The 23,396-nt window shown below is 39.5% G+C and overlaps 3 protein-coding genes across 5 annotated transcripts in view; 1 reads left to right on the top strand and 2 right to left on the bottom strand.

Moving 5' to 3' along the window:
• LOC6604462 (rhophilin-2) overlaps positions 1-23,396 on the top strand; it is a 98,919-nt gene that overhangs the window by 39,453 nt on the left and 36,070 nt on the right. The gene's annotated exons all lie outside the window — the stretch shown is intronic.
• On the bottom strand, positions 9,032-9,750 carry LOC6602420 (putative odorant-binding protein A10). Its single transcript, XM_002027420.2, has 2 exons — positions 9,483-9,750; positions 9,032-9,411 (listed from the first exon to the last, which is right to left on the bottom strand). Exons 1-2 carry the CDS (start codon positions 9,733-9,735, stop codon positions 9,215-9,217), a joined length of 450 nt encoding a protein of 149 aa, XP_002027456.1. The 5' UTR covers positions 9,736-9,750; the 3' UTR covers positions 9,032-9,214.
• LOC6602425 lies at positions 14,502-15,545 on the bottom strand. Of its 2 annotated transcripts, XM_002027419.2 has the most exons (4): positions 15,370-15,545; positions 15,124-15,305; positions 14,949-15,058; positions 14,502-14,877 (listed from the first exon to the last, which is right to left on the bottom strand). In XM_002027419.2, exons 1-4 carry the CDS (start codon positions 15,499-15,501, stop codon positions 14,681-14,683), a joined length of 621 nt encoding a protein of 206 aa, XP_002027455.2. In that variant the 5' UTR covers positions 15,502-15,545; the 3' UTR covers positions 14,502-14,680. The 2 variants fall into 2 exon arrangements, with proteins under 2 accessions (XP_002027455.2, XP_026846001.1); XM_026990200.1 differs by lacking the exon at positions 14,502-14,877 and having other exon boundaries at positions 15,026-15,058; positions 15,128-15,305.

The raw sequence follows: 23,396 nt of genomic DNA, 5'->3' as shown, positions 1-23,396 counted from the left end.
AGAAAACAATTTCATTTTTTTTTCGCCCTGTCTCTCTCTAACACACACGTAGCATAGCCGGCTTTGCTTAGCGTAAAACATTAGCGCCTAGATCTCAGAGACTATAAAAGCTAGAGAAACGCTAATATTAAACGACACGACAGAGTGCGTGCGAGAGAGACAGAAAATCAGTTTGAGCGTGACGTCGGGCGCTGCGTAGCCACTGCAAATTGATTTGATTGATCCAGATAGATATGGTCATTATCTATGATTCTGCGTTTTTAGTTTTCTCAAATCTTCAATATTGTGGATGCAACAGATTTTCGTCCTTTGTGGGGGCGGAAGTGGGCGGGGCTAAGTTTTAAAATATTCTTGTAGCAGTGACATATCACAGAAGTCCGATTATAAAACGTCGTTGCTCTAGCTCTTATAGTCTTTGAGCACTAGGCGCTGATAGGGACAGACGGACGGACGGACTCATTTTGAGTATCGGGTATAAAAACATTATAAAAAAGCTCAAGTCTAGCATCAATTGCCCAAGCAATGTAGTCGTTTTTGCAATATTGCGATCAGCAGGGTCTCGAGTCTCAATGTACGTTATGCGTCGCCAAAAACTGTTTAGTTGTTGCTATACAATTTTTTGACCCACACGAGCTGAGCATCGGAGCCCGAGTAGATGGCAGCGACAGCGGTCAGAGGCGAAGCATAGCTTAACAGAGAATAGAAGTACCAGTATCCCGCGCATCGTTACTTCGAAGCGTCGAACGAAAATCGAAATGGAATTTGTTCCTTATGCAATATCTTCGTATTTTATAGTCTTTGGTATTATTTAGTACAAAAAAAAGTTGAAACAATACTAAGAAAGAATAACTGAAGTATCCTTTGTTATAAATGTTCATATTCAGGCAGTCTCGTTTCATTTTGGTTTTATGGTGCTCCAGTTTTCGCATATTTTTGTGATCGATATTTATCATCGATTCTGGCAAACAAAAGCAGCTGACCTGGTTGCTTCGTAAATGTACAGCGTGATAAAAATTACCTTTATTTTTTCAATTGTTGCTTTGAAACAAAACGGTAGAAAGTGCGCGATATAAGAAGATCAAGACATCTTATGTGCAACACCTGTGTATTTAACATGTCTAACAAACTGTGAACAACAGGTTAAAAAAAAAAAATGTATTGTAGCATAATTGAATTAAATTTGGCGGGAAACGAAAAGTGTTGTTGCCCTGACCAATTATTTTCGAGCCAAATTTAAGGCAAAAGCTACATTACCCTGGTAATGGTGTTAATACACCAATAAATCATAATTTCTTCTTCTTCTAATTAAGACTCGTTTTTTTTTTGCATAAAAAGCCGTTTACTTTTCATTTCGGCGAGGAAAATGTTTTCGTTTTAAAAAAAAGGAAAAATCTTGCATTTTGTGAAAACAGGTAGGAAAACGAATCCAGCAGCTGATGTGTTGTTGGTTCCACGGAAAGACGCACTTGTGAACGGAGCGTGTCGCCTGCACGTTTTTTCTTCTTGCTTGTACTTGTGCTGTAAATAAATATCCTTAACTTTACGACACGTTGTTGCTCTTTGAGGCATTTTATTACATGTCACGAGTTTGTAAGTCGGTCCCTGTTCGGACACCAATTTGCAAGCGATTTATTTCCAGAACGGAAACTAGTATTTTACTTGAAACTTTATTGTTTAATGTTTTTTATCCACGATCAGCCTGCACCTCTGCAATTCATGGCCTTTTTTGAGGCAGTTCAAACACAAGCGGCTCTTCATTGCTTCATTGTATCGTTCAAACGCAGAGAGATTTAGGAATGCCTGACATCTAGATATCTACAGTGGCGAGCACGTCTGGATACATGTTTATCACTTTTCACTTTAAGCGCCTGTAAAATCTTTAAAAATCAATCAATCCTTGTGATTTTTTTTTTTTAAGATTCATTCATTTATTGAGAATGAAAAAAGACAACAATGTCAATTCAAAGAGATCCTTTTCCCTAAGAGATTTTAATTTATTCAAAAAAAGAGCATGTATCCACTTTTGCACGTTTTCCATCGATTTTAACCAATTGGAGAACGTCCCATGAGTGGACGCTCTGCGTACGATCGGCCTGACACCGGCAGATAGCCAGAAAAAAACTGCCCTCTCTCACAAAAAGTGGCTGCGCATCTTATATTTACCGAGGAGCATAGGAACTGGACCACGGAAAATTGTAAGAAGGTAATTGGGTCAGATATACCAAAATAAACCGTTTTAAGTCTGATCGAAATGAAAACTACTGATACTGCTCATGTGGAAAACTGAAAAATCATCAGGTCAAGGAAACAATAAAGCATGGACGAGGAAGCCTGACGGTGTAGGGCTGCTACACTTGGTGGAACGTTCTCCAATTGGTTAAAATCGATGGAATAATGAAGAAAGAATATTATCTTAGTATTTAGGAACCCATTTTGTCAAATTTTATAGACAAATGTCACTTCCCCATATACGAGATCACTTTCCAGCCAGACGGTAGCCCGACGCACACGGCTAAATTCGTGAAAAATTGTCCCAATAATTCGAGTTTTCACTTAATCCAGTGGCCTGCTGAATAGTCCAGATCTAAATCCCATTGAAAATCGATGGGCTCTGTTTAAAAAACATTGGAAAAGTACGAGTCTGCACCAAAGGGATTGGGTGAGTCTTTGGGAGCGCGTGAGGTCGGAGTAGCGCATGATACTTGCCAGCACCTACTAAATTTAGTCGAGAGAATGCCAATACTTATTCGGAATATGATAAAAGCTAAGGCCCTTTGGAACAAATATTTTTAAAAAATTATTAAAGTACACAAATTTTAAACGTAGAAAAGTGGATACATGCTCTTTTTTTGAAAAAATTAAAGTCTCTTAAGGAAAAGGATCTCTTTGAATTGTTATCTTTTTTCATTCGCAATAAATTAATGAATCTTTAAAAAAAAAATCACAAGGATTGATTGATTTTTAAAGATTTTACAGGCGCTTAAAGTGAAAAGTGATAAACATGTATCCACACGTGCTCGCCACTGTAACGCTCGGAGGAATTGCAATGGTTACATGTGGGGTTCGGATGGTTGCTACTGGAGGTCGTTGATGGTCGTTACCTATTGACTAGGACTTGTTACCATGGCTGATCCCAAATTATTCAGCATCCGACATCTCGCTTCCAAAAATGAGGTCATGTTTGACCACTGAGGCAATCTTGAGGTCGGTAGATCAGTAGATCAGTAACCCATCCGAAATCTCCTGCGGGGTTTCCAAGGTCTGAAGAGCACGCAAGTGCGCATTGATCTTTATCAATTTTAAACTTTAACAGTTTATTATCGAATCGAAACTTTAATAAATTCAACACCTTGTCGTAATTTTCCTCAGAAAGCTCCAAGGAACGAATCGTATCCAGCGCAGCACCATCAAAACATCCACGAAGATATTGGAATTTTTCGATGATTGGAATACGATGGTCTTTGTGCACCATTGTCGAGAACATCGAGTGGAATTCTGGCTAATCCATGTAGTTCCCACCAAATCGAGGAAGCTGCAACTCGGGCATTCGAGAACGGCCTATACTATTACAGGCGAACAACGACGAATTCTCCTCGAGAGTATACCGAGCCGTTGAATTGCCAGCATTAACCGTGCGAGCAGCCATCAACTCCCGCGATAACCTGGACCTGACCTTTACACAAACATTCGAAAAGTCGGGCATCATGGGCTAATTGCAGCAAGTCCAACCTTTCAAGGATCGTTTGAGCGGCATTGAAATCCGCATTCATTCGCTCGATCTGCTCTAAGCGAGCTTGAAGCTCTGCCCCATCTAACTCGGCAAGCTCTTCCTTGTCGTGAAAGCGATTCATGGCCTTTAATTGGCGCGTGATGGACTCTGCCTTGTGCTTGTAAAAATCTACATTACTCGGCATTGCTGCGTTCGCGACATTGGTAGGCTCAGGTGCTGCCATGTTGAGATTTTAAAAAAGTCACTCAGCACGACCGAAAAAGACACCATGTATACGTATAAACGTGGGAAAGAGCAAAGGGATTACAGCTGATGCGTTTAGCTGTGCGAGCTGTCCGATTCCGCTTTGTATTCCGCTTGTGTGTATTAGTGAGTTCACTGCACTCAGTGCAGTGCACTGCACTGACCGAATTGTCGCGACAGGGAAATGAATATCCAGCAATGCGTGTATGTACGAATGTTTTAGCACCGAATTGTGCTTAAACGCCGAAAATTTGCTAAGACTAATAAATGTCGATCGCGAACGATTATTAATTGACACTGCAATTTAGAGATCACGTCGGGGTCACCAAATTTTATGTGGAGATAATTATACCCGATACTCAAAATGAGTATTGGGGTATATTAGATTTGTGGTAAAAGTGGATGTATGTAACGTCCAGAAGGAATCGTTTCCGACCCCATAAAGTATATATTTGCTTGATCAGCATCAATAGCCGAGTCGATTGAGCCCTGTTTGTCTGTCCGTCCGTCCGTCTGTCCGTCCCTATTAGCGCCTAGTGCTCGATGTTTTGGATCCAGACTTGTGTGATATGTCACTGCTACAGGAATATTTCAAAACTTCGCCCCGCCCACTTCCGCCCCCACAAAGAACGAAAATCTGTAGCATCCACAATTTTTGTGGATGAAAACCTTTTTGACTGCAGAATCTGAATTGGATCGTATCATTATTATAGCCAGCATCAAGAAAACAATTTCATTTTTTTTTCGCCCTGTCTCTCTCTAACACACACGTAGCATAGCCGGCTTTGCTTAGCGTAAAACATTAGCGCCTAGATCTCAGAGACTATAAAAGCTAGAGAAACCAAATTTGGTATCCGCACTCCTGAGATATCGGACCTTGACCGTTTTGTGTCAAAATTTCGACACACCCCCTTCCACAAATCTCGGAGACTATTAACGCTAGAACAACCAAATTTGGTATCCGCACTCCTGTTAGATCTCACTATAAAGTGTATATCTCAGAATTTCGCCCCACCCCCTTTTGCCCCACGAAGGACGAAAATCTGTTGCATCCACAATCTGGATCGGATCATTTTTATAGCCAAAAGGAACAAATCAATTTGCACTGGCTACGCAGCGCCCGACGTCACGGTCAGACTGATTTTCTGTCTCTCTCGCACGCACTCTTTGTCGCGTCGCTTAATATTAGCGGCGTCTGCCGAAAGAGAGCCATACTGTCGAGGTATCGGGTATAAATGTAGAGTTGCGGTCTCCGCAGCAACTCACAACGTTCCTCCCCGTTTCCTTTTTTTTTTTTGGTTGGTTTTTTTCTTTTGTCAAGCCTTTGTGATACACAACATTTTTTTTCTTTTTATCGCTGAATGTGTACTAAGCGCAAATCTAGAGAGCAGCTGAACCGATTTGGCTGAAAATTGGTAGAGAGGTAGATTAGATTCAGAAGACTGCTATAGGATAATTTGTATCCCGCTGTGTGTCACAGGCACCGGCTTGGCTGTGTTTTTCGAAGCATGAAATCATTATTTGAATTGTGTATCAAAACTGAAACGTTTACGCGTTTTTTTGTTTTGAATTTTTTAAAAATTATGTTAGTAATTTGTATTCTTTTTAATGCCTCTTTAAAAAGCCGTAATTCAAAAGGATACGAAATATAGGGATACAAACTACTGAAGAAGAACAAAAAGTACTCCCTCGACATGCTCTCCATCGAACCCAGCTAACCTCTGATACAAATACAGAGATTATATGTCAGAAGATATTTTAGATCAAAATCGTGTAAGTTCCGGAAATCCCGATCTTGAAATTAATGAATGACGCATTTAATCGAGAATTGAAACGGGAACGTAAATATGATCAAATATGTTCAAGTAAATGTACCCCTCTTAAAGTTTATGATAATGAAGGAAATTGATTATGAAAACTGGTGGCTTATATTTCCTGGATGCCCCTGATGGAACTGGTATGACATTCCTCATGTCAATGGTTTTAACCACTTTTCGTGCGAGATCCAATATTGCGGTTACAGTTGGCTCAGTCAGCAATAAAATTACTGTTTAATTTTCAAAATATTGAGGAACCTATATGTAATATTGTAAAAAACTCTGCAATGGCCAAAGGTTCGTTAGCATAAACGTGCTTTAGAAGCACTTAACCGAACATAGGCGATTTCCGCCAAACACTGCCGGTAATTCCAAGGCCTTGCCTAAAATCATCGAATCTATAGCGCTTTGTGACAGCAAACATGAGAGTTGCATTGCAAAATGATAAACCTAGTGAAAATTTCTCAGAGCAAGTGCTGACTATCGGTAATGGTAGAGTACCTATCGACGAATCGAGCGGATTCATTCGAGCTCATCAACAAAGTATTCCCAAAATTTGGTCGTAGTTAGTATCTTTCTCGTAGTTAATATTAGTATTTATATTTTGAATGCATGCTTAATTTTTCTAACAAGTTTAGTTCTACTTTTACTCGAATATAAGTCTAACGGCTATTTTTTATGCATGTTCGCATTCGATTCGGTTAACGCGCTGTGCGTCATGCGGCAGTGTCCCTCGGTCGGTTGGGCAGGAGGTGTGCTGCGTTTTGCCTGGGTTTCGCCAGAACTTGCGAACATACGCGAAATAGAAGTCGACTTTGGCTTAGTTTGACTTTGCAACGGAATATTCTAAAGCGATTCATTTATTTTAAAAGTTGATTAATGTATGTTTCTATCGAGTATTTACACAATAAATTATTTCAATTTGTTAAGACCTTAAAAGAAAAGTCTAGACATTTGCGAGTTGAGTTGTAAATTCGACTAAATTTTATTCTTAAAATCAGAGCCTTATATGTGATTTCACAATGAGGCAAGAGGGACAATTTTGTATTATATAATTATCGTTAGACCTACGCAAAGAATACATTTTACTGCGGGTGTTTGTTTGACTGCATGCTTACTTTAGTGTTATTTTAGGATTCCATTGGTTAAGTGTGTTCTCCACTTGTGTTTTGTTGTAGTATTTTGTAATGGGTTGCAGATCTCTGTTTACACCCAAACAGTCATAGCTACTTGTGATTACTTTAGAGATCAGTTTTTTAATTCAATTAAAATTCAATTCAATTACAAACACTGTAGCCCGAGAATTTAATATATTTAAGCAATTCCAATAGGACGCAGAGGGGCAATTTGAGTCGTCAAACGATCAAGTCTAGAACCGTACGAGGTATAAGAGTGCGAATTTCAGGTGAAAAGATCCAAGAAAACAATGCAGATGAGCGTGTGCGCATGGCGCAGTTACGTCAAACAACAAACGTAGAGGAATTGACGAACAACGCCAACAATTTCATCGAGCATTTTAGACAAACACTTCCCGTTATTCCACATTCGTCATACGCTAATGAAATGATGATGAAACGCTTGCTTAAAATCATCGCGACTGTGGCGTACAGCTGACGGTGAACATGCGCGTTAAAATGCTTCAGGATCCATCCGCCGGAACATTCTCTAAACAACTGTTAGATATTGGCGATGGGAAAGTTTATGTACATCAAAATACTGGAACCATAAAATTACAGACAGACTTTTGCACAACCATCGACTCTCAAAATACTCTCATTGATAACATATTTCCCGATGTACACACACAATATGAAAATGATAATTGCCTGGCAAAAACAGCGATTTTGGCAGCAAAAAATGTGGACGTCAATGGGTTAAATCAAAAGATACAAAAGTTGTTGCCTGGGGACTTGGTGTCATACAAATCTATCGATATCAACGAAACTGTGAATTATCCAGTGGAGTTTTTAAACTCATTGGATTTGCCAGGCATGCCACCACACCATTTAGAATTGAAGGTGGGGTCTCGTTCGTTAGTTGAACCCACCACGGCTGTGTAACGGCACACGATTATTCATTAAACTAACTAACTAACTAATAAGAAGTGTTATTGAAGCCATAATTTTGAATGGACAGTTTCAAGGCGAAAATTTGTTGCTGCCACGAATCCCTATGATTAATACAGATGTGCGAATTCCCAATTAGATTAGCATTCTCTATGACGATCAATAAGACACAAGGCCAGACATTGTCGGTATGTGGCTTAGATTTGGAAAACCCATGCTTTTGCCACGGATAACTATATATGGAATATTGCAGTTTGCTTGTGTTAGCTAAAGACGGAATAACCAAGAATATTTAACACTCTATTGCGCTGAATATTGAATCTTTTTTGTTAAGTAATCTTATAATTGATAAGTAAATCCCCGCATACTTATAAAAGATAGTTATTTTTATTGAACTGAAAGTTTTTTCCTAGAAAAAATATACAATGCAAAACAACGTTTGCATCATATATTTTTAACAAAAAACTTAGTAGGCTGTTTGGAGAGACTTTGATGAAAACCTTTTATCAATAATCATCAGTCTTATAGGCAAGAATAGGCGACAGACGTAAACAAATATGGAAACAGGAAAAATTTCCCAAACGGTTCGAAACTTTTTTTATGAATTCTTTTTTAGTCATAAATTCATAAAATCGTCACATTTGCGAACAGTGATACCGAACGAAATATAAAATATATATAAATCATTGAGGCCTTTGCCGCGACTCAAAACGTTCCCGCTCGTGTTTTCATTGTTCTAATTTATATAGCTCTTTCTACTGTCAAGTGCAGATTATAGCAGTTGAAAAATCACGAAAACCGGTGGGCCTTTTTATACGAATTGCAAGAATTCCCATGCTCAGAGAAAATACACTTTTTTTTGTCAAAATGTTGCGAGTCGGGCACCGCACTCTCACAATTAACGAGAGGATTTAATTGGATTGAATAGGAGCTTTATGAAGAGTTGAAACAATTATGGAGTATGAAATCAAACGCCCATTGGAATTTCTTCAGTTTATCGTCAACAAAAATGTCTCTCAAAATGTACGGTTGCTAACGGGGAGCAAGGTTTTTTAAAATTGAAGCTAATCAAGATGTTCCTGAGATGTAATATTTCGCAAGAGAGGATCACATTTTTTGCTGTCATATCTGCCAAAAGCAAGATTGCTACTCATTTTGACTTATTGAAAAATTCGCTCAGGTCAAAGCACGCAGATTAAGTTTATTGTAATTAATATTTCGAAAACTTGGGTTACAACAAAAATTTCAAAATTTAAAATTAAATTAAAAAAAAAAGAAATGATAAAAAGTACTCCTCGTCTCATTTACGCCGTAATAACGAAGATTTATGGGTCGCCTGTGCAACTGCTCCATAACATTTACAATGACTTGTTGCCGTTGGCCTTCGACTTTAGGTACTTAAAACGATAGGTACCCTCCGGGTCGTAAATTTTCTCAAGACGCTCCCAGTCGTTAGGTCGATTATCAATAAGATGGCGGGTCACCTTCTCAGCGCCAATTTTTTGCTTTTCTGTACATTTGGTGCAATCAGTCAAAACTGCATCGGGTAAGATATCTTGAATTGTAATAGAAATTGGTGTAAAAAGAAAGAGAAAAACAGTTGGTGAATAAATAAATAATATTTACCCTTTAGCATTTTTGCATCGGGTGTACAGGGGCCGGCACTCTCCAGGCACTTGATATAGTTGTTAAGTAATCGCTCCTGGATCAATATCTCGTCCAAATCTACATTATCAAACTTTTCGTTGTAGACGCCATCTAACCGCGGGGCTAATGTGGTCAGCGGTGGATGCGGAAGTCCATTTATTTGGATGCAAAAAACGCACATTAACGTCACCACCACAGCAGTGCGAAACAAGATAATACCGGTACGCGACATTTTGAAATAAAGAAATTTTTCGGATTCCACTGTCAGTCGAAATAGGCGCAGCTTTTATAGTTTGCCCACCAGTCCCGTCTAGTGAGCGTGTTTATGTCTAATTTTAGTACTATCCAATTGACCGCAAATTAAATGAATTGGATTTTGAACTATTATTTTAATGCAGCAGCTGCACGGAATTTAAGAGGTGCATGCATGCAGTGTGTAAAATTCATAAGAACATTAACCGAAATCTTTGATTCTCTAGTAGGGTAGAATCTTTAATGACAGAAAACATATAAAATATTAGCGAACCCTTCGAACTTCGTCCTACCCAAATTAAACGCTTCTGCCATACAACATCCAACAATGGAGTTCGCCAAAAATTTGTTGCTTAAAGATGTAAGTAATTCATCAGTACTCTGATTTTTATACCCGATACTCAAAATGAGTATTGGGGTATATTAGATTTGTGGTAAAGGTGGATGTGTGTAACGTCCAGAAGGAATCGTTTCCGACCCCATAAAGTATATATATTCTTGATCAGCATCAATAGCCGAGTTGATTGAGCCATGTCTGTCTGTCCGTCTGTCCGTCCGTCCGTCTGTCCGTCCCCTTCAGCGCCTAATGCTCAAAGACTATAAGAGCTAGAGCAACGATGTTTTGGATCCAGACTTCTGTGATATATCACTGCTCCAAAAATATTTCAAAACTTTGCCCCGCCCACTTCCGCCCCCACAAAGGGCGAAAATCTGTGGCATCCACAATTTTAAAGATACGAGAAAACAAAAAACGCAGAATCGTAGAGAATGAACATATCTTTTAGACTGCAGAATCTGAATTGGATCGTATTACTATTATAGCCAGCATCAAGAAAACAATTTCATTTTTTCTCGCCCTGTCTCTCTCTAACACACAGGTAGCATAGGCGGCTTTGCTTAGAGTAAAACATTAGCGCCTAGATCTCAGAGACTATAAAAGCTAGAGCAACCAAATTTGGTATCCACACTCCTAATATATCGGACCGAGACGAGTTTGTTTTAAAATTTCGCCACACCCCCTTCCGCCCCCGCAAAGGATGCAAATCTGGGGATATTCACAAATCTCAGAGACTATTAAAGCTATAGTAACCAAATTTGGTATCCGCACTTCTGTTAGATCTCACTATAAAACCTTTATCTCAAAATTTCGCCCCACCCCCTTCCGCCCACACAAAGGACGAAAATCTGTTGCATCCACAATATTGCAGATTTGAGAAAACTAAAAACGCAGTATCATAGATAACGACCATATCTATCAGATTGCTGAATCTGAATCAGATCAGATCATTTTTATAGCCAAAGGAAACAAATCAATTTGCAGTGGCTACGCAGCGCGTGACGTCACGCTCAGACTGATTTTCTGTCTCTCTCGCACGCACTCTTTGTCGTGTCGTTTAATATTAGCGGCCTCTGCCGGAGGAGAGCCATACTGACTTAGTATCGGGTATAACTCTAGAGTTCCCCCTCGTTTTTTGTTTGACTTGTGCAGGGATGTCATGTCGATCGCTCAGCGCGCTGTATGTTTTACATGTGAGCAATAGATTCGTAATTCCGGGCCATTTCGGATTGCAATTGAGCTGAGCGCTCATGAATAAATCGGACGCCTGTAATTCCGCACGTACATCATCGCATCATGAGCGTACCCAGGCGCGAGTTTCCAGCATAAGTAGCTGGGAGAATGGTCAAACAACCGATGTTGGCGGAGTTTTATTCAGTACCAAATTTGAAATACACTTGTAGCAGTGAGATCTAACAGGAGTAGGGACACAAAATTTGGTTGCTCTAGCTCTAATAGCCTTTGCGATTTCTGGATGCCAAAGATTTTCGTCCTTTGCGGGGGCGAAAAAAGGTGGGGCGAAATTTTGAAATACACTTGTGCAGGTTCGATATCACAGGAGTGTGGATACCGAATTTGGTTGCTCTAGCTCTTATAGTCTCTGAGATCTACGCGCTCACTTTTGGCAATAGGCAAAGCCGATCATGATGCTGACCCGATACTCAAAATGAGTATAGGGGTATATTAGAATTGTGGTGAAAATGGATATGTACAACGTCCAGAAGGAAGCGTTTCCGACCCCATAAAGTATATATATTCTTGATCAGCAGGAATAGCTGAGTCGATTGAGCCCAGTCTGTATGTCCGTCCCTATGAGCGCCTAGTGTTCAGAGACTATAAGAGCTAGAGCAACGACATTTTGTATCCAGACTTTTGTGATATGTCACTGTTACAAGTATATTTCAAAACTTCTCTCCGCCCCCTTCCGACGCCACAAAAGACTAAAATCTGTGGCTTCTACAATTTAAAGATACGAGAAAGCCGAAGACGCAGAGTTGTAGAGAATTACTATATCTTCTAGACTGCAGAATCTGAACCAGATCGTATCATTATTATAGCCAAAATGAAGAAAACAATTTCATTCTCTCTCGCTCTGTCTCTCTCTAACACACACGGTGCATGGTCGGCTTTGCCTATCGCAAAAATTGCGCGCCTAGATCTCAGAGACTATAAGAGCACGCACTCTTTGTCGCTCAATGTAGCCATACTGGGTATAAATGTAGAGTTGCAGTCGCAGCAGTAACTCACAACGTTCCCCCTCTTTTCTGATCTGATAATGATTTTGTGGTGGTCAAAATGCTTTGTAACAACTCGGCTTGAAACAAATTGACCATTATTATGCTCATGCAAACAATTTTGCAATTGTTCTATCATTTCACGTTCAGTCGCAGTAAAAAATGCTCAGCGCTCATCTAGTTCAATTGCCGAATCAACAACGAAATAGATATAGATCTGAAGGAAATTATTCGTTTGAATGTTTGAAAGCAATTTTGAATGAACAAGACAAGAATTGTTCATTTTGATAATAAGATGCGATAACCTTATAACTCGGATTGTAGCCGGATTGGTCAACAGATTCGGTACCAAATGATTGCATTTAAAAACATCTGTTATATTTTTGTGTATACGGCAGGAAATGTTTTGATTAGATTATATTTCCATAGAGAAAGGAATACAATGGCTCTGGCGGATATGTCGAAACGGGCAATTTCCCTTCAATGCATTGCAATGCTTTTTTCTTATATATGTATGTAAACGGGGTGGTGTGTTGCAAGTACAAGTACAAGTATATGTACAAAATTTGAAAGCTCTAGCATTAATTTCGAGCTCTGTGCTAAAAAAAAATCTGAATTGCTGGCTATAGCATGATGGTATATAATATATTATAATTGCATCATGTTCTGGAACATAGTGCATTGCAGGGCTGACACACGATAGACAATGAACCGATATCAACGCGGCGAAGATTTTTGTGGACGATTGCTGAATCTTGTTCGAAAGCAGCGCCATTTAAGTCTACATTTCCGACTGGTCTTCTTCCAGTAACATTTTGTCGAATTTAAGGTAATTGTGCACCGCGAACCTGTGCAATATGGGCACGTCTCCTTTAATTTTCTTCTGCACGTTCCAGCCGTTCGCAATTGATGCTATACTTTAAATGAAGAACTTAATATTTCCATTTTATTACAGAGTCATTCCTGACTCGTTTTGCTATATATCTGAGTTTGGACTGGTAACAAAAAAAATTTCTTGCTAACAAGATGATGCTGATTACTACTCTGCTGATGCTACTCACACTGACGACTATCCACCATCCATTTCGGCGATGGTCCGTAAGGTTTTGCAGTTCCGAATATATCTCTAGTCCAACATTCATTTTGGATGTTCCGATGGTTTTCAAATGCAGCCCTAAACAACAATGAATGGCAATAAAAACTAGTTCGCGCCTAGACATATTTCAAATCTTAATTCCAATTTTAAATCCTTGACGACTAAAAAATGAAAAATACGACAGACAAAATACGAAATGGAGAGATCTGAAATTTGGCGTAATAAGTAAACAACTACATATATACATACATATTTATGTATGTCTTTACTTTCTTTTTTTATGATTAGTATTTTGTAGCTATTAAAAAAACAAACAATACACGCAAGTCGAAATGGATGGCATATAATGAAAATCTCTCTATAAACATTTGGCATGATAGTACTGCGGATTTGCGGGGGTCCCGAAATAATTCCGTTAACGTCGACCGCGACAGATTCAAGTACGGCTCTAATATTACTTCTGAAACCAAGGCTCCGCACCAATGCGGATTAACTGGCAAATCTTCTGGAGGAAAAATATGCCAATAGCCTCTGCACACTGAGCCCATCCCGGGGGAATGGTGTGATTTTTTGACAGATGTGAAATTCCGATTAACACTGGCACCATCCACCATCCGTCAAAAACAGCTGATGGCAATAAAAAGTACATTATATTTGCGCGGAAGATTTATAAATTTTTTTCTTACAATGGATGATGAATATGTAGCAATTCTTTCGGCCGTGTTTCAACAGCAAAATATGCGAACAGCCCGACAGTTCTGGTGATTTTACTCAGTCGGCAGAACAGATACGATCTGCAATCGCAAAATATTGTTTAGACCATAATGCAAATTATAAACTTATTTATATTTCTCAGCACTTCCAATAAATCAGTCTGGAACTTTTTTTGCGTGTGGAGGCTATCTTTTCCTGCCTCATATCATGTTCTTCTTCCTGTGAAGGTCCTTCTGCTCTTCTAATCGCTCTCTGGCGATCTCTGCTTTGTCGGGGGCCTTTGTTGCCAGAAAAGGTGCTAGAGCTACATGATCCGTCCAGATCCAACTCGATAATGTTCGAAAATAACTCATTATTAAAGAATTAAAGCACGCAGATTAAGTTTATTGTAATTAATATTTCGAAAACTTGGGTTACAACAAAAATTTCAAAATTTAAAATTAAATTTAAAAAAAAAAAACCAAATGATAAAAAGTACTCCTCGTCTCATTTACGCCGTAATAACGAAGATTTATGGGTCGCCTGTGCAACTGCTCCATAACATTTACAATGACTTGTTGCCGTTGGCCTTCGACTTTAGGTACTTAAAACGATAGGTACCCTCCGGATCGTAAATTTTCTCAAGACGCTCCCAGTCGTTAGGTCGATTATCTATAAGATGGCGGGTCACCTTCTCAGCGCCAATTTTTTGCTTTTCTGTACATTTGGTGCAATCAGTCAAAACTGCATCGGGTAAGATATCTTGAATTGTAATAGAAATTGGTGTAAAAAGAAAGAGAAAAACAGTTGGTGAATAAATAAATAATATTTACCCTTTAGCATTTTCTTTCGGCACAATTCTTTCGGCCGTGTTTCAACAGCAAAATATGCGAACAGCCCGACAGTTCTGGTGATTTTACTCAGTCGGCAGAACAGATACGATCTGCAATCGCAAAATATTGTTTAGACCATAATGCAAATTATAAACTTATTTATATTTCTCAGCACTTCCAATAAATCAGTCTGGAACTTTTTTTGCGTGTGGAGGCTATCTTTTCCTGCCTCATATCATGTTCTTCTTCCTGTGAAGGTCCTTCTGCTCTTCTAATCGCTCTCTGGCGATCTCTGCTTTGTCGGGGGCCCTTGTTGCCAGAAAAGGTGCTGGAGCTACATGATCCGTCCAGATCCAACTCGATAATGTTCGAAAATAACTCATTATTAAAGAATAAATTATGCATAACATAAAGCAATTACAGAGCATAAAAATATTTGTTCTATGTTGGCAGTCGTCTGCCATTTATTCGCCACACACTTGCAACTGCAGCCTGGCAGACCCGGCCATGCCGCATTCAATCTCATCGCCAGCCTTGAATGCATCCGAGCCATTGGGCATGATTGTTGTTGTTTTTTGTTTATTTTGTCACAATCATTGTTTACGTTTTCGCAGTGATATCATTTTTTAGATGTGAGTGACAATTATTCAGAGTTGCATTTGAAAACCATCGACTAACTATCGCATAGAAACGTGCGGTTTAGGAACATCCAAAATGGATGGTGGACTAACTGGGAAATTTTCGGAACGGCAAAACCTTACTGACCATCCCCGAAATGGATGGTGGATGGTCGTCAGTGTGAATACCCTATAAGTGTGCAGAGCCTATTATTATATGACGCACAAATTTGAGCAAATTGGATGAAACGTCACTGACAATCCATTTCCTACATTCCCACTTTGACTTTTTTCCACCAAACCTACCTGACGTTAGTAATGGAAAAATGCTCAATACTAGACCTCAGAATTTGCATATTTTTAAAGGATTAAGATAGAAAAATTCTGATGACAGAAGTTCGTTTCATGAAAAGTAGATTTGAAAACGATCTGCATATTTTCATAAAATTTATATGCATAATATATGCCAAAATATGCAAAAAATTAAGAAAAAGCGAAGTATATGCCAATTATGCAAAAAATATGCAACAAAATAATCAAATCAAAAAAAATTTAAAAGCGATTTGGAGGTTGTATAGGTATTGAAATTGCAGTAAACAAATACAATTTTTTCTAAATTATTTATTAAGACGCTCTGACGTTTCTCTCCAAAAATCATTTAGTACGCGGAAAAGCTTCTTTCAACGTCACAGGAAGTAATTGGAGCAAATTTATATTTTACTATATTTTCATTTGTGACTGGTTCGATTCCAGACTATTTATTTTTGAAATGATTTTAAAATCAGGATTTCTTTTCAAAATTGCTTCAAATTTCTTTTTTAAATCCATTCCAAAATCACCAGTTATCTTATAGACTATTATCTATTTTCAGCTTCCTTGAATAAGTCCATTGACTTTGCTAATGTTATTAGCTTCTCTTTGTCCTTCTCTTTGTAGTGACCAGACGTGTTTTTGTTTTGCGCTCCGCTTCCTTTCCTTTTACAGCCGGTGTTTTTTCAAAATAAACCTCGATTAAAATCCTCATTTAACCTACAGTAGAAAATTTGTCCTATAACGCGATCTATATAGTATATACATATAGTATCTGTATATATAGTATCTGTCCTATATAGTTAAAAATTTGATTTTGAAATTAATTCTGTGCGTTGGTTAATCGTGTGTTTGTGTGTTTCTGTGTGTTGCTTTCAACGTAGTGCACGCAAAATGCGCTGGATTTTCTGGCCTTGTGGGTGATGCCGTTTCAAAGCGTAATGGTTTGCACTACAGTTGCGAGGCATGCCGTGCGGTGGAGAAAGAAATGGTAGCTTTTACGAGGCAAACGAGGAGTGGCTTTAAGGAGCTGACCGTTGGTTTTTTTTTTTTTAAACTAATACGATCGGCCCCTAGTCATGGAGGCTCAGTTTAGCGGTTTAAAACTGCTGAATGAGTCTCCGAGGCGCAAAAGGGTCACCCCGCGGGATCTGCAAGTGCCAATAGTCGCTCAGCCGCTCGTTGCCGAAAATCGGACTCCGACCACTCAAAGTGTGCAGCAGCTGATTTCGTTTGCCACCCCAAGGGCAACGACAGCTGCTGGCGATGCAGATTCGGTAGCCGAATTCATCGCTTCGGAGAATGTGCAGCCAAGTACGTCTGCAGCGTGCGTGTCCGTAGTGTCCGCAAGCTCACTAGTTGTCCCGTCCATCCCGATCCCACCAGTAAATAGACGTTTCGGACCTCCGGATATTGCCACCACAGGTACTAGGCCTGTGGTGCCCAAACCACTGGGTGGAGTCCCACCAAAACGACAAGTTTTTGTCTCACGGCTGGCCTCTGATCTCACATCGAATGATGTAATTACTTTTATTCAAAGCAGAATAAAAAGCCGTGGGTTTAAAGGTGGAGAAGTTCAACTTTTCTTATGCCAGGGAGATAGCCACTTTTAAGATAAGCGTCTCCCGAACTCAGTTTGACACCATTTGCTCTGCCAAATTTTGGCCGGAGCATTTGGTGGTGAAGGAGATTAAGGCTAAGAAGAAGAATAGGCCCCCCATATCCCTTCCAAATCTTTCCAGTGTGCCACCCTCAACCTCAACTTCCTCTTCCTCAACTTCCCGTCTTGCTTCCACCTTTCCAAAAAACTAACTTCTCTTTTAGTAACCTATCAGAATGTAAGAGGCTTGCGTAGTAAGCTCAGCATTCTTTTCCGGGATAGTGTTGCATTTGCTTCTTACGTTATTGTGTTTACTGAAACCTGGTTAAAGCCGGACATTATAATTCTAATTGCAGTGGACTCTTACTTCACGTCAGAACACTTCACAGTCCAAGTTCAACAGGAACTGGAATTCCTGTGTGTAAAACTGATTCTTCCCGCTTTCGCTATATTCATTACTTGCTCGTATATCCCACCTTCTTCGGATATTTCAATTTATGAGCAGCGCTTGTCCGCTTTAACCGCTGTTTCTTCCTCGCTATCTGATAAAGATCGTATGATAGTTCTTGGTGACTTCAACTTGCCAGGAACTGTTTGGTCTTCGGTAAACGAGTCTAGTATCCTAGTGCCCATGCCACGACATGACTTTGTTGACGGCTTGCTTGACCTGTCCCCGTCTCAAGTCAATCATGTGAAAAATTCCTTGGGTCGATTGCTTGATCTATGCTTTGTATCGGATCCGGCCATAGTGTTGTTAACCCGAGCCCTTCCGCTCACTATACCTGAAGACGCCTACCACCATACTTTCGAGGTGTCGCTAGATATAGGACCAACTGTATTGGATCGGTCGAGTAGGCTACCTGAACGTGTCCGCTGCTTTCGTAAAGCCGAGTTTGCGAAGCTTAATAACCACATTAGGGATTTTGATTGGTCCGCTTTGTACTTGTGCACTGATGTCATAAAAGGCACAAACCTTTTGTACAATGCTCTTGGCACATTTTTTTATTCTTGTGTCCCGCTTTCTTGTCCGATTAGATCTGAAAAACCCATTGGTTTACCAAAGAGTTATTCAGTCTAAAAAACTTAAAATCAAGACTTTATAAAAAATTTCAAGAAGTGGGCTCTCCTACTTCTCACTCTCGTTATGTAATTAATAGCTCGGTCAAACTTTTCAGTTCTTAATGCTCAATGCTATAAGAACTACCTATCTCGTTGCAGGTTACGTTTTTCTCAGGACCCTAAACAGTTTTACTGCTTCGTAAACAGTAAGCGTAGAACGTCCGCACACCCATCCGCGCTATCATTTCGTAATACTTCGGCAAATAATGATCAGGCAATTGCCGATCTTTTTGCCGAATTTTTCCAAACGACCTATTCTGACGAAAGCTACTCTGGTCACCCGTACCCATACGGTTTACCGAAGTCGAACGGCATTTTCAGTCCCTTGTTAAATGAATGTTCCTTACTTCATGATCTTCAACTAGTTAAGCCGGTGTTTTCACCGGGTCCAGACGGGGTTCCAGGTTGTGTACTCAGGTACTGCGCCGAGGCTCTGTGTGGACCTTTGCTTAAACTATTCACCCTGTCCATTGATTCCTCTTGCTTCCCCCCGATCTGGAAGGAATCGTTTATAATTCCTCTCCATAAAAAAGGTACCAAGTCTGATGCAAAAAATTATAGAGGTATAGCAAAGTTATCCGCTATTCCTAAAATGTTTGAGAAGGTTTTAACTCCGCACTTTAAACATCTCTGCAAGTCACTTATATCTCCAACTCAGCATGGATTTATAAGGCGGCGATCAACCACCACCAACTGGTTAGAGTTCACCTCTTTCATTATTAAAGGCTTTCAAGGTAACTTACAGACGGATGTAATTTACACCGCCTTCAGTAAAGGAATGCCCGCCCAACCTCCTGAGATGGATTTCTAGCTATCTTTGTTCCAGGTCTCAAAGAGTCCTCTTCAAAAACTCCCTCTCTTTACCAGTAAAGGTTTCTTCGGGAGTACCACAGGGCTGCCATCTAGGCCCCTTACTCTTTACACTCTTTATAAATGACTTGCCTTCGGTATTAACATATTCTCGAGTACTTATGTATGCGGATGATGTTAAACTCTGTGTCCAGTATAAGGACATTTAATTTCATTCTTGCTTGTAATGCGATCTCAATAACTTTCAGTCATGGTGCTGTGCAAACTTGTTACAACTTAATGCAGCGAAATGCAAATTAATGACATTTCGTCGTTCTAGCCCCTTGTTGGCTCCCTATACTCTATGTGGCGTTTCTCTTGAGAGAATTCCCCTGGTGAATGATCTTGGTGTCGTATTAGACGCAAAGTTAAAGTTTTCCGAACACATTTCTACCATGGTAAATAAGGCCATGGGCGTGCTTGGGTTTATAAAGAGGTGGTCATTGACGACAATTTGACGACCCCTATATAAAAAAGACTACTTATACTTCGCTAGTTCGTCCGATTTTAGAATACGGCTCCTGTGTATGGTGCCCTCAGTACAAAGTACACCAGGACCGTATAGAATCAGTACAGAAAAACTTTTAACTCTTTGCTCTGCCATCTTACTCTAGTAGACTGCTAATAGTAAACCTCCCATTCTTAGTTAATCGTAGAAAAATGCTTGGTGTGATATTTATGCACAACTTGATCATGGGTAACGTAGATAGCCCTGATCTGTTTAGCCGCATAAACTTCACGATTCCTATTAGATTCGCTAGAAGCTAAATACTATTATTGTCTCTTCCACCTTGTAGATCGAATTATTCCTTACATGAACCGTTTAGGGTCTTCTGCTCGGATTATAATTCCCTCTACCATATTATATCCACCACTAATTCTCTTCCTCTTATTAAATTACTAATCCTTACACACCTTTCTAGTAATTAGTAATTGCAGTGGTATTTGTATTTGTATTTTGATTGTATGCTTAGTTTCTTAGTAAGTTTAGTGCTAATTTTCCTCGAATGTTAGTCTAACAGCTCTCTTTCCTGCATGCTCGCGTTCGGCTCGGCTACGCGCCGCGCGCTATGCGGCAGCGTCCCTCGGTCGGTTGGGCGGGAGGAGCTCTGCGTTTTGTTGGGATCCTCGCGTAACAGCCTTCCGCTGGTTTCACACGGGCCACTTGACGGTGCAGTAACTGCATCGCCTCTTGAAACATGCAGTCATTGCATGTCAACGTCCAAATTATTTCGACAACTCTCTCGAAGTGGGATTTAATACCTATATATAAATTCGTGATGTAGTTGTGGATTTTCTACCAGCTCCTTCGCCAGCTTAATGGATTCAGCATCTTCTGAGTTCAGTGTTTCAAGAACCTAAAATGCAAATTTGGAATCTTTTTATTTACCAAACTGAAATGTTTTTTGTTGACAAACATAGTACCTCTTTTATTCCCTCCATGTTATCTGCATAAAATGATGCCGCCTTCAACCATGTACCCCATCTGGTTATGATCGGTTCTGGTGGTAACTTCTTATTGAGTTTTTTTTTGTAGCGTTGTACTCTGAGCGGAGCTTTTATCAAAAATTTGTTCACACAGGATATGAACGAGTTAACGATGTTCTTACTTTTTCAGCTATTAAATTTAAGCCGTGTGCTAAAAAAGTTATATGTATGAGATTCGAATAAAAAACTTCAAACTTTTTTCCAGCTTTTATCATATGTGCCACAGCATCCGTTATGAGTAACAAATCTTTTAACTCATTACCGTAAGGCCACAATATACGAATGCTGTCGTTCACAAATCGAGAAACAGTTGCATTATTTACTTCCTCCAACTGTTTACAGGACAATAAAAATGAGGATGAAGATTCCTTTTCGCTTAATGTTCCTACAATCGAATTCGCGACATATTGCCCTTGCTTATCCGTAGTTTCGTCGACTGATATCGAAACGCTTTCGTCTTTTATACTTTCGAGAATTTTCTGGATAGATTGTTGGTAGGATTTATCCAAGTAGTTCTTTCTGAGAGAACTCTCATCAGGAATTTGTTTCCCGGTGTATGTTTTCAGGAAATTATTAAATGTAGCATTGCTAAGCTCATTCCATGTTATATTTGCCGCAATCAACACTGTACATAGATCCATTTTAAATTCATCGTTTGAATTGTCTGAAAAGCTGCTAGACGTGTTGCTGGAAGGTGCATTTTCGTTGGATGCTTTGGACCTTCTGTGAAGTGCAGTAGCAATATGCTGCTGCAATTGAAGTCTTTTTTTCGCAAGGAATATAAAACATTAAAAGCGTTAGAACGTATGCAAAAGACTGAATATTGAAAATTCACCTTTTTGTCACAAGTAGCACAAATTATATCGTTTCCAACAATTTTAAAACACTTTTCGGAAAGGCTGTTAAACCATGTTCCTAAAAAATGTCTTTTATACCTGTTGATTTTCGGCATTTCACTACACTTCACCTCAAGGACTGTAGAAAAGTAAAGCAAACGCGCAAATCAATAGCTCAAACTAACGCCAGAGATAAAACTGATAAGAAATTACAGTAACAATATGTTACAGAGAGACTTCATATAAAGAAGCTGCACATCTTTGGTGTTGTCATAAAGCTTTGCTCTGGTTTCAAGTCCGCCTTTCGAAAAGAGCAAAAAAGCTTTGCTCTGATTTTAAGTCGGGCTTGCGATAAGAACAACACAACAATATATCGTAAAGCGTTGGACAAGGGAAAGTAGTATAGCTTCAATTTTTCGATGAAATTCGTGTGCATATATTTTGCATATTTTTTGCATATGCTGCGTGTATTTTCCATATTTTTGGCATATTTTGTTTGCATATGTTTTGCATATTTTCGATATGCATTCAAATTCGTTATATTTGAATGATCGAACGTCTAAATACAAATTTTTGTAACAATCTGATGAAAATATGCACATACGCAAAATCCGAGGTCTAGTTATGAATAACCTTAGACTTGGGAACGATGTTTCGTGCCACGTTTTCCGCAGGTACTGCTTTTGCCTTTCGCTAGTATGGTGAATCTATAAATATGTTCAATACAAATTTATTTCGACTTTTCAAAAACATACCAGATTTAAAAAAAAAAAAAATAAAATAAAACCCAGAAAAAAAGGAAGGGGAACGTTGCGAGCCTCTGCTGCGACTGCAATTCTACATTTATACCCGTAAATAGTCAGAATGGTGCCAGACGGTGCTATTACTGAACGACACGACAAAGAGTGCGTGAGAGATAGAAAATCAGCAGCAACAAGAGCCGCCCTGGGTGGCTTCCGCACCACACCCACTAACAACCTTCTATCCGACGCCAACTTACACACCTTGGAAAACAGGCGAGATTTTCTAACTGGCAAAATATTTAAAAACCTCATCCACGCTAAAGACACCCCCCTAAACTCACTCCCAAAAAACAAAACAAAAAAAATAAACACAGACTGCTTAGCACGATTGACAGAGCCAAACAAATATCCCAGAATAACCTCATACCGTGTTCCCCGATTAAAACCTCCAACACCAATAAATTCAACATGGCAACCATTCTTAAAGCAACCAACATCACACTATCCAAACACGATAAAAACACCACCCCCCCAATAGTCTTCCACCAACTCTTCTACACCATCAAATCCAACCTCCACCAACACACCTTCCTATACACAGACGGGTCCAAAGCAGCAGGCATTACCAGCTATAGCAAATGCAATGAGACATCAACCATAAAATCCGGACTACTTCCACAGTACTCCTCAGTCCTTTCCAGCGAAATCATAGCTATCCACGAAGCCATTTTATTAAGCCGCAACAAACGCGGAAGATACGCTATCTGCACAGATTCACTCTCCTCTATATCCGCAATTACCAATCGCAACAATTCCTCGTACTACCCCACCACAATCCGTAACCTCGTCACCAAACTTTTCCCCAAAATAACAATTATATGGATACC

This window comes from Drosophila persimilis, unplaced genomic scaffold, assembly GCF_003286085.1.
Source record: "Drosophila persimilis strain 14011-0111.01,24,50 unplaced genomic scaffold, DperRS2 tig00000520-arrow-pilon, whole genome shotgun sequence".
Lineage (NCBI taxonomy): Eukaryota > Metazoa > Arthropoda > Insecta > Diptera > Drosophilidae > Drosophila > Drosophila persimilis.
Note: the sequence above shows the minus strand (reverse complement) of the source record. Positions and strands in the feature narration are given on the sequence as shown.

Excerpts from the sequence above, each read along its gene's own strand:
- LOC6602420 (XM_002027420.2), bottom strand. The coding sequence starts at position 9,735 with ATGTCGCGTACCGGTATTATCTTGTTTCGCACTGCTGTGGTGGTGACG. Across the intron at positions 9,412-9,482 it reads CGATGCAAAAATGCTAAAGG|ATATCTTACCCGATGCAGTT; the intron begins GTAAATATTATT and ends TTACAATTCAAG.
- LOC6602425 (XM_002027419.2), bottom strand. The coding sequence starts at position 15,501 with ATGGCTCGGATGCATTCAAGGCTGGCGATGAGATTGAATGCGGCATGG. Across the intron at positions 15,059-15,123 it reads TCCAGACTGATTTATTGGAA|ATCGTATCTGTTCTGCCGAC; the intron begins GTGCTGAGAAAT and ends TTGCGATTGCAG. Across the intron at positions 14,878-14,948 it reads CCGAAAGAAAATGCTAAAGG|ATATCTTACCCGATGCAGTT; the intron begins GTAAATATTATT and ends TTACAATTCAAG.